Below are 15,987 nucleotides of genomic sequence, written 5' to 3'. Positions count from 1 at the left end.
AAACAAAACATATGGTGGCTCTGCCATCATATATCAAGCCATGCTAGCACATTCCAGCTCTCATCCCATCTCCCCGAGTCACTCCCTGGCTTCTCAGGACCCCTTTCTCCTCTTGCCCTATGGGCTACACCCTACCTACATTTGTCATACTCAAAATACGGTGTTTTGTAATACGTGTGTGGCTCACTTGGTTATTTAAGGGCTCTTTGCTTTCCCATCTCTTACTCATCTGAACTATTACCAACCATACCCCTGCCTGAGGCTCTCAGCACACCCTGTCCAGCTGCAAGGGCTGTCAGAAGCCTAAGCACAGTTTAACTACAGTAGTTACAGCAGGCTAAAACCCACCAAAACTGCAGTAACAGCAAACATTTTACTGTTCACCAACACACTAAGTGAGAACATAATTTCTCGAGCACCACACCTTCCCCATGCCCTTCAGTGATCAGGTAGCAAAGCCTGCCCTCTAGTTTGTCATGCTGCTCTAGCAGCACGGCAAAACCACAGCCTCCAGCCTGCAATCAGCCTGAGTGTGAAAATAACACAGGAGCTTGGGCCTTCTGGAGGGTACGGTTGTCATTTTTGTGTTTGGCTGTTTTCTTGGGGTTTTGGTTTTTTCTTAATGTTGAGAGTTATTACTAGGTCCTTTCTTACAATGCAAGATACAGGTAGGCAGTGCTTTATTTTGTTTCAAGTGTACTGTAAAGACTGTTTCAAGTTCATGTACCTTAATCAATAATTCCTGTTAACAGCATGATCACCACCATCACCATTTGCTCTGGAGACTTCTTACTCAGTGCTGGCAGTTAATAATGAGTTAAGTCAGGCATCCCTAAGCACAAACCAAAGCTGCTCACTCACCTGCACGCTCTGTACCCACCACCACAGTGTCCTGCAGGCATTTAAAAAAACAGAGATGGCAAGTACAGAAGACAAAAAACTAAAGAAAAGTCACTGATTTCCCACTTCTCAATTCCCCCACTGTCTATTCAGTCTTGGAAAATGTTCTGGAAAATTTCTGCTACAATCTGTCTCAAGGTATTTGTTCACTGTGAGATACAATTGCTTGCTTTAGCTAAACTAATTGTCAACCCATGCAAACACATGATGGACCATTAAGTGAGAGGCAACTGTGAAGTACTGAAGCACTTACATAGACAGTTTTCCCAGTTGTCTTTTTAAGAGTTGTCTCAAATCCATTCCTAGTAGTAAAATTAACAAACTTACAGTACCACTTTACAGTACTACACTGTTAAAAGTTTTACATCACCATTCTATAGAAAATAAAAAAAATCAAACCAACAAGAATTCTGATTTGCTTACAACTTTTATCAGTTTACGTGTGGTGTGTTTGACCCTGGTTGGGCACCAAATGCCCATCACAATCGTGCTATCACACCCCTTTCTCAGATGCAGAGGGGAGCAAAAATGTAAAAGGCTCCTGCCTTGACACAAGCACAAGCAGGTCATTCAATTACCATCATGGGAAAAAGAGACCTGGTTAGGGGAAATCTATTTATTACCCATCAAACCAGAGTAGGGTGATGCAAAATAGAACACCTTCACCCCAGCATTCCCTTCTTCCCAGGTTCAATTTTACTCCCAAGTTCTCTACCTCCCCCCCAGCGGCACAGAGGGGCAGGGAATGGGTGTTGTGATCAGTTCTTCACATATTGTTCCTGCCCTCCTTCCTCCCCAGGAGAGCCCCTCACAAACTGCTCTAGTGTGGGTACAGTCCTTCAGGAACAGACTGCTCCAGTGTGGGTCCCCACCGCTGGCAAGGAGGCAGGGAAGAGAATGGTCCCTGTGGACCTCCCTGGGCTGCAGGGGGACAACGCTTCACAGGCTGCTGTCATTGCACCCTTTACCTGAGGGGCTGTTCCCACTCAGAAGCACAGGGAACATCAAACCAGCACCTGGCTCTGGCTGTGAAGACTCAGGCGGTGCCTCTTTTCTCACCGGGAATGTTGTTGTGGATCAAAGCATTCTCTTCAAAGATCTTCCAATAGATGGATTAATGCTCAGCTCATTACCCCCAACTGCTGAGACATTAAGAGTGCCTGCACATACAGCAGAGGCCAAACTTGTCAGATTTTTGTAACTAAACAGTTATAATAAGGAATTCTTTTCCCATTACTCCTAGGAAATTAACTTTGTGTCTAGGGATTCTGCTACATGAAACATGAAATAGACATAGCACAGGACCCAGCTAATACAGCATGGCAGGTGTGTTCCCCCTTGAAGTCAACATCTTTGACTTCTGTAACATTCATTTTTACTCCCACTGTCTTCCAATACCAAACAAACTCCAACTTCTTTATTTCACAAGTGTTAACTCTTCCTTTATTCTCCACTTTAATTAAAAAAAAAAAAAAAGCTAACGTATTGAGCAGGGCTATATTTTTGCTTAAGCTGTATTCTACATGTGCAGTATTAAAGACATTATTCAAAAAGTGTTCAGCACACACAACATACACTTCATACACTGGAGAACAGGAAGCCAATACGCCCATGTACAAAGTGACTTTGCACTTCAAGTACTCTGAGATGATTCTCCAGTTTGCCAGCAGCAACCTGACAATGGGGCTCTGGATGGGAAAAGGTAACATGGCAGAAACAAAGTGTAAAAACTGACTTGCATTAGTGTGCCATGGTGCTTATGGACAGGAGTGGACAAGACAGGAATGAGGCTCGGGGACATAATTCTCAAGCCACTGGGCACAGATAACCAATTTTTGCCTCATTTATACGTAAGTTTTACCACAGACATGCAGCACCAAAACCATGCCAAGCCCTGTATTAAGCAAAAAACTTCCAAGAAAGGCTAAGCGAATACGATAAACTGGAAAATTCAAATTAACAGAATGACCTCAAGCACAACAGCTTAACAACCATCATCAGGGTTAGGAAAGTTTTATGCCTTGCTGGACCTTTAGGAAAAATGTTTTAGCCAGAGATGAAAAAGCTTGCTAACAACAGCACAACAGTGGAATGGAATTCATGTTATCCTACAACACAAAAATCTCACTAAGGTTTGACTACAGGAAGTTCTATGCACAACCAAGGAAAAAAGAAAACAATCAACATATTGTATCATTTCACAGTGTACAAGTAAGTAGTTACGAAGAGATGCCGATTTTCCATGTGGTCACTTTTGTGTCCTCTGCTTCACAAAGGACACCATTTGCAGACAACTACAGCTTGTTTGCTCTTGCTTCTTCCCCTATCAGCCATTACAGCAGCTTATGACTGTTACTGACAGTGCTTTACCACAGGAAATCCAACTGCACACTTCAGCAAATAGCAAGGAGATACATACCTGAATAAAGACATACAAAAAAATATGCTATGCCCTTTCCTTTGCATCATCAGGATAAACTGCAGAAGAGGAGAAAGATGAGCAACGCATAATACCACAGTCCTCCCAAAAGAAAATTAAAGATTGAATTTTACACTGCAGTTAAAAATATTTTTTTAAAAAAAATTGTACTTCACATTAGAAAGACATCACCTGAGTTTCTAAACAATTCTGCTTTTTAAATTACTTCTAAACTCAGATATAGATTAATTATGCCTATCCCACTGTGTCCATTTGGGCTGGGATAGAGGTAGTTTTCTTCATAATAGCTACCACGGGGCTATGGTTTGAATTTGTACTGAAAATCAACACACTTACTTGTGCAGCTTTTGCTTTATGCATTAAATTGTCTTTATCTCAACCCATGAGTTTTCTCGCTTTGCTTTCCTGATTCCCCCACTCATCCCACTGAGGGGTCAGAGTGAGTGAGCAGCTGCATGGTGCTCAATTGCTGGCTGGAGTTAAACCACAACACATATAAATCAGGAAAGTATTCACAGCAAAGTGAAATTCCATCTTTTCCACTGTAGCTGGATAGTAAGTAATGTAGCTTTTTTAAGCAGCAATTTAATTCCTTGAAAATGTAATGCTTGCTTCATGCCAGTATTATTTTCAGAGCAAGCCAGAAAAATGCTAGGCATGGCAAAAGTAGCTACAGGAGTTTTCAAAACTATATAATTATTCCACTCTAATTGCAGGTGAAGGCCTCCTCAGCTCAACACAGTAGAAGCTGGCTAAAGAACAACTTCCATCACCATTACAGAAAACACCAGAACACAGTCAAGATGAGCACAAGTCTTATTTTAACCACAACCGAGGCATCAGCCTCCTCTTTGTGCATGTGTATTAGACATTTGGAAGAATGCTTTTCCTTCAGCTCACAAAAAAATCTGATTTACAGTCTCTGGACACCAGACACCAATGATCTTCATTTTAGTCCTGTTTGCCTTCTCGCCACTGCCGCGACCCCTCATTCCAGGCTACATAAACAAAGAGAGCAAGCACCACATGGACAGTGACTACAGCAACTATGGCAGCATAAAAATAGCTGTCTCTGTCAGACATTCCCAAGGAACCTGAGAAAACAAAGAAAGTAAAGAATATTAGTTATGAGCTAGGAACTCTGACATGGCAAGTCACAATTCTCCCTAAAGATTAAAGTTACGTTTACTCCTGTAGCAAAAGTCTGAGCTCAAAACAATTCACAGGGAAGAATTCACCATGATAGTTAAAGGCCTTGAAACTATTTCTGGAACAAAGCAACACAGCAGTATTCAAGATTTAAGATTAAATATCCTAGATTTGATATCAACAGCTTAGAGTTCTACAACATTCATTTTTTCTGTTAGTATCTTCCAGCACCAAACAAACCTCAACATCCTTTTTTCCTAAGTGTAACTCTCTTCCTGGGGCAGTAAAATGGGGGAGGGAAGTGGGAGGAAGAAGGGGGAGAATTCTATGATTAATTTGTAACTGAAACAATAGAAGAACAATCAAATTTAGAGGACTATTACCTTCTGTATTTAGACTGTAAAACAATAATGTCAGCAGTTAAGGTACATGAATGCACCTCAAATAAACCTTCAAATATTAGAAGATCAACACTGAAATATTGTTTCCCTTAATTAATTTTAAATAAAACCAGCAAAGTCTCCCCAAAAGCAAACAAGCCCCACACATTACAGCACTCCAAAACCACCACCCTGCAAACACAAACTCAATCCTTTCAGTGTTGATGGATCTTGCCATTAACTGACACAGAAAAGTTAAAGCTCAGCTTGCTGCACCTCAAAAAAAAAAAGCTAAAAAGGATCTTGACTTCACAAGCTTTGAGCCTTCTATGTACTACATACAGCAGTACACACCAAACGAGAATTGTCTCAGAACAACTCAGTTACACACTCATAAACTGCTCTTAAAAGCAGCTGCTTTCTCCCCTTCTCCTCCCCACTTCTAAAGGAGATAACTTCCTAGAACTGCACGAGGTAAGTATTAAAGCCTTGTAGAATCAGGACTACAACACAGATGCTTGTTCAACAAACAGCCAAAAATCCCTCTTCCTTTTTTTTTTTAATAAAAGAAAGCTCTACAAGCAACCACATTCAATATCTGAAATCGCATATAACTTGTTTAAATGCACATGTGCTTCAAAAGGCAGAATATAAACCTCATAAACAACATTGTTCTGTCTCAAACATATGATTAGTTTGCAATACCTGCAGGAAACATATCCCTGATGATTCTGACAAAAGTCTGCAGCAGGGTGGTATTAAATACCCCTTAGGTAAGGGGAACAATGCACCTCTGTACTGTGTAAACCATTGTATAACAAACAGCACATATTGGATTGCAGACAGGGCAGGTAAGGATACACTGACCATTTATATGATTTTCTGTTCTAATTAGACATTAGAGGACCTTTTCTTTGTATACAAATATTCAAAACAGGAAGAACAAAGATGCTATTAGAGGATTGTGCTTTTCCTCTATTTTTGTAATAATAATGCTAATTGGCAGAAACAGAATTACCTTCAAATACATAAGCCTTTGATGAAAAATATAGCCCAACAGGTAATGTAATCATTAGAGTTGTGAAGAACAGAAGCGTTCTTAAAGTTGATGTTAATGAACCCTCATTTCTGAAACAAATAAGAGAAGTTACACACAAAAGAAGATCACAACATATATGCCTGAAACAGGACAAGAACTTGTTCCAAACAGAAGCCAATTACTTTTCAAGAACTGAGTAACTGTATTGCTTAGAAGCAATAAAGACTTGGAGCATGCATTTGCTGGCTGCAACAAAAATGACACTACTCAAAACAATGTAATGATTCTGCCAGTCTAAGCTCACAAACGAAATTAAAAACAATCTTTAGATTTTTCCCTGTTACTGCTTTGCAAGCACTGTAACACTGGAGGATTATATTAATATGTTTATCAGTGTATTACTGCATAATTATTAAATGCCTAGTATTAGTTTCACATGCATTTGTCATATGACAGTACTCTGCATTAAAACTTGCCAAGTTCCCTTTTTTTTTTAAAGTAACTACAAGTCCAGGAAAATGATGAATCCTACAGGCTGGGATAGAAAGGGAAGTACATTGAATGAATTTAACAGCTTACTACTCCAAGTTCCTTTTTACTGGGTCTTGTTCTTCTAGTTAAAAATAATTTCTCAGTTTTTAACTAAGAAAGCTGAAATAAGCGTAGCAACACTCAGAACATGCAGCCACTACACTAAAACTTTACCTTCACAGGCAAAGGTCTTCTAAACCTAGAAGACCTTTAGCAAGAGAGGGCTTATGAAGGTTTATGTACTTGGTAGGGTGGGTCTCCCTGAACCTGATCTGCTAGAACAGGTTTTGTGTTTACAAAACACCACATACAGCTTGGCTTTGTGTGTGCTTCCACCAGTTCTCACTCACTCTGCCTGGCTGACTACCTTATTTTATGCTGAAGTGAACATGTAAGCCAGGCAATACTCTTCTGACTTTCAAAGACTGCCTGATTCAAGGACGTCCTTAGGGCGTTGAAACACAAATATGTGTGTTTTTCTTTGGAAAAAAAAAAGTGGAAATGAAGAAAAAAAAAGATCTCATCCTCTGACAATTATGTGCAGCCATGCACAGCTTCTACACTGCAGCCAACAGCACTTTTTGCTGCTCATGCACTGCCATATATTTAGGCAGCATACTAGGTAGCTTAAAAAAAGAAAAACATTCGAATTCTTTTCCTTTACTAGCGTTTGCCTGAAGGACTGTCAGGGTGAAGAGCATAACTGCATTCAAAATTCCCCTATGCAAATTAGAAACCATTCTATCAACACTTACCCATAGAAGAGTAAGATGACCTCCAGCTTATTACCGAAGTTAAAAACTCCACTGCTGACAAATACTTTTCTTACACTGACATACTCTCATCGCTCCCCTACGCAGCAAAAACCAACATTCGTGTATAAGCTCAGCCTAGCTCGGCGCGTTTCCCTGAGGGCCGGCAGCCCCCACGCTCGGAACTCGGGGTGGCCCAGGGTTACGCAGCGTGACCAAGGCAAACCGGGGGCATCTTCCTCCACCCGCTCCAGCTTCTCCTGGCCCGAGCTGCCGCTCCCCTCCCGCCCCGCGGCCGCTCTTGCCCGGGTGCCCCGTGGCTGCAGCCCCGCCGCGGGCTGCTGGTGCTGGGCGCGCTCCCCCGCGCCGCGGCCCAGCGCGCAGCCTTCCCGGCACCCCACCGCCCGGCCCTCCCGCCGCACGGCCCCTCCCCCGCCGCCCCGGGACTCACGGCCTGAACTCGGCCACCGGCACGGCGCTCACGGGCCCCGGCCCGAACCGCTCCATCGCGGCCCCGCCGCCGCGTCGGGCCCGCCGGAAGCCGCCACAAGGCCGCGCATGCGCGGGGAGCAGCGCCGCCGTCGCCATAGCAACCCTGCGGCTGGCGCGGCCTAGCGGTGGACGGTGAGTACTGCAGCGAGCCCGGCCGGCCGGCTGAGGGACGGGATGGACGGACGGGATGGAGGGACGCAGGGACAGAAGGGTGGAGGGACGCAGGGAGGGAGGAATGCAGGGATGAAGGGATGGAGGAAAGAAAGGACAGAAGGATTGAGGGAAGGAGAAACGGAGAGACTGAGAGATGGAGAGACTGAAGGATGGAGGGACTGAGGAATGAAGGGACAGAGGGACGGAACAATGGAGGGCCAGAGAGATGGGGGGATAGAAGGCAGCCTGGGACCTGGACCACAGCAGTGGCTTCAGCTGGGCTTAAGCGAGGTCATCTCTACCGGGAAAACTACCCCGAGCAGACTCACTGCCATCTTGGAACAGCAGGACAATTAGTGCTGCTTACAGGTGCTTTCCTCCGGGGATGGAGAGGGTTTGTGTAGGTAAAACTGCTGTCAAATGTCTTGGGTGAAGGCTGAGGCTTTCCAGGAAATGGCCGTGGTCTTGGAGCCAATAAAACCTATGGTATGGAGATATTTTCATGAACTCACAGCACAAAACACTACAAATGAAATAAAACAGGGTTAAGCGAGACTGCAAATTGTCTCTATGTTGTCTTGTTAGGAGGGAGGCTTGTTCACTTAAAGGTTTTCTGGTCTCCAGGCATTAAACTGAAATTCCTTCTCCAGCCAAAGAAAAAAAAATTCTGTTCAAAATCTGAAAGAAACAGTCCCCATCATAACTAATAGGTGCTGCAAATGAGAGTCCAAGGACTCCTGCAGAGTTCACACTCCTCCAGCCTGATGAGCACTAAGCATTTCCAAGGTTACACTCTGTTCAAGCTACTCCTTCACATTCCTGCTGAAGCTACTCTGCTTAAATAAATACTCACCAAGGGATGGACTCGAACCCAGCTTTCCAACAGAAGCCCAGTGTTGCAATCTCTACTGTGCAATCAGTCTCATTTGCAGGGGAACTAATCATTAATACTCAATGAACAGCTTTTGCAGGAAACAAAGCCTTGCAAGCTTCCAAACAAAAGCTCTGGAAGCTGTTTAACTGACGTTGCCATTTAATCGAATCTCATATACCACAGTAATAACATATTTGCCCCTTTTATGGTAAAACCACGTTGTTATCTTGCCACTCAGCCATGCCAAACCTTAATCATGTGAGTCACTAACTCCACACGACTCCTTCCTCATCTTTCCCTGAAGTGTACAGCCCTCCAGCATTCCTGCAGCCTCTGCCCTGCTCCTTGCTGCAGTGCCATATAGCACAAGGCATAGCACAGGGGCCTCTTCTTCCCCTCTTGGGCCACCATGGCATCCTGCTACCCTGGAAGAGAAGAAACATGAGAGGATTGTTTTCCTTGCAATCAGTAAGATGAGAAAATAAGCACTTTGGTTTTGGTAGTTCCTGCTGTGATCTTACTTACTGTGATCTTACTCAGAGTGAGTTTCCCTCACCTGGGTTGGAGGCAGTAGACACTAAATGAGTACCAGCAGCTGTAGTGTGTAAAGGCGGAAAGCAAGGAGCAGCACTGTCTGCAGTATTGATTTTCTACACTCTGAATACGAATACTGAGGTATTCTATTTTGTTTTCTCTGGTATGCATGAGAAAGAAAGTGAATTCTGTTAAAAGCTTTTTTTTTCCCCAGCAATGAACAAAGCTCAGCCAGCAGCTCCCTTGTGTTTGTTAAGATGCAGCAGAGTTCAAGCTGTTCAGCACTTACAGGGTCAGGTCTGGGTCTTGGGATCATGCTTTCACTGTAAACCAACCAATTTTATGCTCTTCTAAAATAGAAGAGCCCTCCTCACCTTTAAATCCACTGCCACCTGAGCCAACAAAGTGACAGTTTGCATGAGGGGGACAGGAAGGGGCTGGCATGGACCAGGGGGAGCCTTGTAGCCCCTACTCAGTTGGATGGGGATGCAAGAAAGGTTTGCCGTGTAACTTGAGCTTAAAACTTTCAAACAGTTCTTCAAAACACCTAATAAAATTCCAGATAGCCAATCACAACATTCACCCGAAATGTGGGAGCAGGTTTTATTTACTTATAAACAAGTAAAGCAATTAAAAATAATTTAGAAAAAAAATCAGTGAAGTTAATTTACATTTAAGATAGAAATTGGATCACCGAAAAAATACGAATGTGGGTATAGAGAACATTTAATCACTAGAGGATGTTCTTTCCACTTCCGATTTGACTTTCCTGTTTGGTTCCCCAGTAGGGAAAGAAATGACATAAGACAGTTTAATAACAAAACAACAAAACAAGGAAATATAAAAGTGGAATAAGTCTCACATCATATAAACTTACCATAAAGATGCATATCAAGGATTAGAAAGTAGAAAATCATTTAAGGCTGAACAGTCCAAGTCATTAACTTTTAATATGAAGTTACTTCATATCTCATCACAATGATGTCTCCTAGACTAATAACATTTTGCCGAATAACTTCCTGCATATTAGCTGCTTTTCTTTTATGAGCACATAAAGGAAATACAAAACTATTAGAAAAATTTTGCAATTGTGTAAGAAAAAGAAGCCTTTTATTTACATTTCTGTATTAGCTAAAAGACCTGGAGTATGCCAAGTTTTGTCTGCTTGCTTCAAGTTTTATACATCAGGTATTTTGACATTTCAGCCAGACCACAAACCTGTCTTACCTTCTGGATTATAGATCAAATATAAAACTTGTCCTTAAGCAGAAACTGTGCTGCAAGCACATGAAGCTGTCAATTGTGGGACTAAATATCTGCTATTCTAGGACTTTGTCCTCAACAAAATTTGCCAGGAGATGATTGAAGAATATAAAAAATACAGGCAGCCCTGCTTTCCTGGGGGTCTGTGTCTCAAGGGTGCAGAAGAGGCAGGAAGGTGCCTGCTAAAGCAATACCATCTAGTGGCAGATGGAGAAAGAGAATCCAATCCCCCAACAGGAGCAGAGCTGGAAAGGTGAAAGCTGAAAAGACAGTATTTAGAAACAAAACCACCTGCTTGAGAGTATTTTTTTTTCATGATCTGTTTCCATGGTAATGTATCAAAAAGGATGATACATAAATAAATAGTTTATTTATCTGTTCTGTGAACACCTACACCCCAGAAAAGATGTTTCATTAAAGGTGAAATTATGGATTGGCTAACTCTGTTTGGAATTTTCCGTGATAGCTGGCTGAAAGCCCAGCAAACACAGAGCATGTTACATAGTTGACCACCCATCTTCTGTGGGAATAGAACCACAGTGACATTAATGCTTGGGTTGGAAAAGAAAGCATTTCTCTGGGCATTATAGGGCTATATTCCCTGTTATTGCACATCCCAAGATAAGTTAGAGAAAAGAGCTCAGGCACCCCTATTAGCTAATGGAGCTCAGAAGTCTCACAGTGTAATTTTCACCTCTCTCTATTATTGCTGTCATTTTGCAATGAAAACACAGGGTTACTGATGGAAGTGGCTGCCTTCCACATGCATTGTGTAATACCTGTGGCACCTACATAAACAGAGTGGGAAAGGCTTCATTCCCACAGCTGACACAAGTCAACCAATACTTACAGTGTCAGGTGAAACTCTAGATACCGAAGGAAAGAGGCACTTTTTCTGTAGAGGCAAATGTAAACAGTCTCACATGTTACATGCAGTTTAACCAGTATGTGATATTCTATACCCCTGCCCAGACAAACAGTGCTGACTACACAGTGGGCAGTGTCAAATTTTTTTGCAGGTTTGGGGGGGGGGTACTTTTCCAAAAAGTAGTGTGTGTTAGCACAAATGCATGGAAAACATATCCCCTTCCCACTGCTGTCTCAGCTATAGTCAGCTGTGGAAAATGCAGAAGGTTTTTGTGAAGATGGAGACTTACAGGGGTGGTGCTTCTGATGGCCTCATCCTTGACCAGTGGTGGGTCTGTCTTATTGCCAGGTGGCACTGACTTTGACAAAGGGGAAGCTTCTGGTGTCTTCTCAACCTATAGACTCCTCCACCAAAACCTTGCCATGTAACCCAGTACAGTACAGAATTATTTAAACTCTAACACAGTGGTCATTAAACAATTTAACAACAGCCATGACAATAGCTTTGACATTAACAGGAACATCCAATACATGAAAGGAAACTCACAGCCTAAGGAGACCACAAGAAAGCTCTTGAAACAGAAGAAATCTTACTATTGGTGAGGCATGACAGGAGTTTCAGTGGGGTCTCTAACCAGTGGACTCTTTACATTGCATGGCCACAGTTTCTGGTTTTCTGGTTTTGAGCTCCCTAGACAATGACCTCATTCCACTGGTTCATGGACTGTTTTCTTTGCACCCTTTACCTGAGGGGCTGTTCCCACTCAGAAGCACAGGGAACATCAAACCAGCACCTGGCTCTGGCTGTGAAGACTCAGGCGGTGCCTCTTTTCTCACCGGGAATGTTGTTGTGGATCAAAGCATTCTCTTCAAAGATCTTCCAATAGATGGATTAATGCTCAGCTCATTACCCCCAACTGCTGAGACATTAGAGTGCCTATACTTATCCTTTTTCCGTAAGTGTAACTCTGTGGGACAGAAAAAGATGGGGAGGGGGGACTGTGGATAATTCTCTAACTTATTTGCCACTATATCAGGATAAAAGAGTACAACAACAATTAAATTTAGAGAAATTCTACCTCTTCATTTGCTTAAAATCTGTTCCTTGATTGCAAGTTGATAACATGGGCAAAAAAGTCACATTTGACTAATTTCACACTAGATTGTTAGATAACATCACATTATTGTTTAGTTGAGGCAGACCACGAACATTTTCCACCTTAGCCAGAAGGGTTTTGTCACAAAGGGGAGATTATTTTCTAGTTAACAAAAGAAATTTTGTAAGAAAAAAATATTCAACAAAGATAGAACTGTTGGACTGCTCTAAGAGCCCAGGAAAGCCATGAAAGCCTGGAGATGCTTCTACCTTTATATCCAAACACAGAAGCACTAAACCGTTCGTATGTGGTGTCTTCTGCATTTATTCTGTGTTAGGTGTTCATCTTCCTTATCTGAGTCTCTAAGGAATTTACCTGAACCTATACTAGAAAACTAATTAGGGCTGAGGCACAGGCATGAGCTCTACCTGCCACCATCCCCATTCCCCCTCTTCCAGCTTGCTCCTGGAGGGGATTTGTCCTGTGGCAGCCAGTGCTCTGCAGGCACCGAATGGGGGCAGCTAGGCAGCACCAGGTCCCAGAAGGTGACAGAGAAAAAAACCTCTTCTCTTGCTGAGTTCACAGGCACCACTGGAAGCAAGAGAGTGGCTAGAGCAAATGCAATCAGGCAATAACTTGTATCAGTAGAGCAGATTTTGGGGTTGGCACATTAACCTCCAGACCTGGGCTCAGTGCACTGGGAGTAGTAGGGGAAGAGCAATCCCCCACTCAAAATAGCAGGGGATTGCACGACAAATTTTGAATGTGTTCCTTAAATCCACCCATACAAATAAACTGGAAAAGCTGTTGTTCCCTGGACAGATCTAAAGACACATTTCACAGAGTACAAAAACATTCAGGGGTTTTACGGCTTGCATACTGTCTGCTCATAAAAAGCATGTCGTTTTATGCAATGGGAACTGTAATACTTTATGCCTACTAGCTCTGGGATGACAGCCCTTTTCCTTCAAAAGATGCCCTCAGCAGCAGAATTGCCCTCAGCTGTTCCTTGCTTGCAGGTGTGAAGAAGCAGGAAGAAACTGGGGTCTCCAGTGAGTTCTTTGGTAGGGGCTGGTTGTGAAGCATTCCCCTGTTCTTTGGAAGGGCCTGGTGGGAAGCATTCCCCTTTGGCTTTCAGATCAATATTAGTGGAAAGTAAGAGGGAAAGGGTCCTTTGCAGGGGCAGGATCATGGCCATGCCCACATGGCTTTCCTTCTGCTGTAGAAGACATTCCTGGCAGTCAGGTTGGCCGAGTGGTTACATTACAGCCTTCCCCAGCACTTGGGGTCAGATGACAACAGGGTGATGCTGTTTGCAGACAGAAAGCAGAAAGTTTTGGTGTAGACAGAAGACTGACAGATACGAACACATACATACACATGTACTTTAAACCAGCAATAAGAAAGAGAGTGCCTGGGAGTAAATAATACTATATTACAACAATTAGTGATACTACTATGTGACTGCACTGTGTGGGAGGATTTAAAAACCTGTCATTTCATTGTTGAAACAGTCCTAAATGTGAAGAATTTCTGATGAGCTTCACAACATCAGTTACATGAAAATTGCTTCCCCTTCTCACCGCTCCTGAAAATCTCTATTTTATTTTCACTGCAGCTGACACAAAAAATAGTCCCTGTTCGTCCTGTGTCCTGGAAAGCATTGCAGAGATCCAGAACACTGGGCCATGCACACAACAAAATTTATAAACTTTTATAAAATTACCAGCTTTTCCACCATCCTGTTACATACTAAGCCATCCATCAGTATGAAAGTGATGTTATTTGCATTCTCCAGTAAAATGAATGGTAATACTCTTATTGCCACACAGGATGCCAGCAGGTTAGGATGGAAGCCAGACTTAATTAATAGAGTAGCTAAATTTTAACTGACACTGTGGCTTCAGTTCTGTCCTTTGCATTTGGCATCTTAACTAATAAAATTCTCTAAGGTTGGCTACAGTGACAGGAATTATTTGTTTGGATCCAGTACTCACCCAAAAGACGTTTGAATCCAGCCAGAGCCTTAGCTTGGCTTTCAGGTGAATGAACACTGCTCAAAGGATACCATGAATATATAGATTTAATTTACTGAGTTGCATGCTTCATATTTTGTCCACCAAGAAGGATGGAGAGGTGCAAGTCAGGCTTTTCTCCTTGCCCAGCTTTCCTCTTGGGCACAAGGAGGAGCAAGTCACCAGGAGATGCTGCAGAATCAATCAACAGAGTTTCCTCACTCAGGGAAGGCTCCCAGTGAAGCACTTCGCTGTATCCAAGCACGTGTGACAGCTTTGCTCTGGGAAAAAGGAGAGTGCAGCATGTGTCACTGGGCAGCACTCACTGTACAACTGTGTAATCAAGTATCTATGAGGATGGTTCATTTCTACACCTTAAAAACGCAAATACTCATTTGTTTTGTCTTCAACCACAGGAAGGATATGGAATATGAAGATCTGGAGCTTTGGAGATTTTCATATCTGGAGATGTCAAGAAGATAGGAGAAAGTCATCACTTCCTCTGCACACCAGAACTGGTGATCCTCTTCTTAGGCATATGGAAACCCTTCCTGAAGCTCTTCTGAGACCTCACCAGGAACACAACTTTCAGCCCTTAAAACTCACATGGGAAAACACCTGAGGCTTTTGGAGTTTCTCAGGATTTAGGCTTAATTTTTTTCTGTTTTTTTACATAAAACTACCAATGAAAAGACAAAACCCTCAAGCCTGCTACTGGAGACCCCTTGGTGAACTTAGGGACAGATAGGGATTCTTAGAGCAGCTCTCTAGCAGGCAGTGAAGGACCCTGCTTCACAGACCCTGGCTGGATGGGATGCAGTCACAGGGAGACATGAAGGGGGCAAAGCACCCTGTGAGCTGCAGAGACCAGTATTTCTCAGCCTTTCCTTTTGACAGGATGGCCCCTCCTTTCAGGTGAAGACTACTCATTACCTCTAGTCTTTTCAGCACACAGACAAACACATCAGTGCTCCTCCGTAATTGGTCTGCATGTTGGGACTTGTGTGTTTTGAGAAGATGTTGAAGAACAGAGAGCCTTAGAGTACCTGGAGGTGCAGAAGTCTGGGCAGGGTTCTGTTTGCTTTCCACTGTCATAATTTTCCATTACCTCATGTCTCTGCCCCATGACTTCCCTCCCCACAAAAGCACACATTTCTGTTCTCTGTGTGAAAATGAGAAAACACCACTTTCCCTCTGTCAGGCCTTTCACCATTACACCAAAGGATTGCATCCCCTCCTTCTCCCTTCTCTGGAACTGAACTGGCTGCTTCAGTAGTTCTGGCAGCTCCACAGTAAGTTATCCATTTGGTGCTGCATGAAAGGTCTCTGCTCTATCATCCCCTCATGCTGAAATTCACAGACAATTATTAAAGTTGCTAATTAAGCATGTTGGAAAATATAAAACACTAAAAGCTTTGTTTCAAGGCAGCAGCAAATGTCATACACTGATTACATGGAGGACAGGACATGGGAATGGGAGCATTAGCTCCAGGCCAGGTGA

The 15,987-nt window shown here is 43.0% G+C and overlaps 1 protein-coding gene across 1 annotated transcript; it reads right to left on the bottom strand.

Moving 5' to 3' along the window:
- Positions 1 to 2,398: 2,398 nt before the first annotated feature.
- Positions 2,399 to 7,727, bottom strand: VMA21 (vacuolar ATPase assembly factor VMA21). The gene is made up of 3 exons (XM_082289642.1): positions 7,643 to 7,727; positions 5,888 to 5,997; positions 2,399 to 4,434 (listed from the first exon to the last, which is right to left on the bottom strand). The coding sequence occupies exons 1-3, from the start codon at positions 7,696 to 7,698 to the stop codon at positions 4,292 to 4,294; spliced, it is 309 nt and encodes a 102-aa protein (XP_082145768.1). The 5' UTR covers positions 7,699 to 7,727; the 3' UTR covers positions 2,399 to 4,291.
- Positions 7,728 to 15,987: the final 8,260 nt, after the last annotated feature.

The sequence above is a fragment of the Coloeus monedula genome (genome assembly GCF_965178545.1).
Source record: "Coloeus monedula genome assembly, chromosome: 12".
Taxonomy (NCBI): Eukaryota; Metazoa; Chordata; class Aves; order Passeriformes; family Corvidae; genus Coloeus; species Coloeus monedula.
Note: the sequence above shows the minus strand (reverse complement) of the source record. Positions and strands in the feature narration are given on the sequence as shown.

Bases quoted from the DNA above. Each gene is read 5' to 3' on its own strand.
- VMA21 (XM_082289642.1), bottom strand. From the start codon at position 7,698: ATGGAGCGGTTCGGGCCGGGGCCCGTGAGCGCCGTGCCGGTGGCCGAG. The intron at 5,998-7,642 runs GTGAGTCCCGGG...TATTTGTTTCAG, and splicing joins CCGGTGGCCGAGTTCAGGCC to AAATGAGGGTTCATTAACAT. The intron at 4,435-5,887 runs GTAATTCTGTTT...TTGTTTTCTCAG, and splicing joins AAAGGCTTATGTATTTGAAG to GTTCCTTGGGAATGTCTGAC.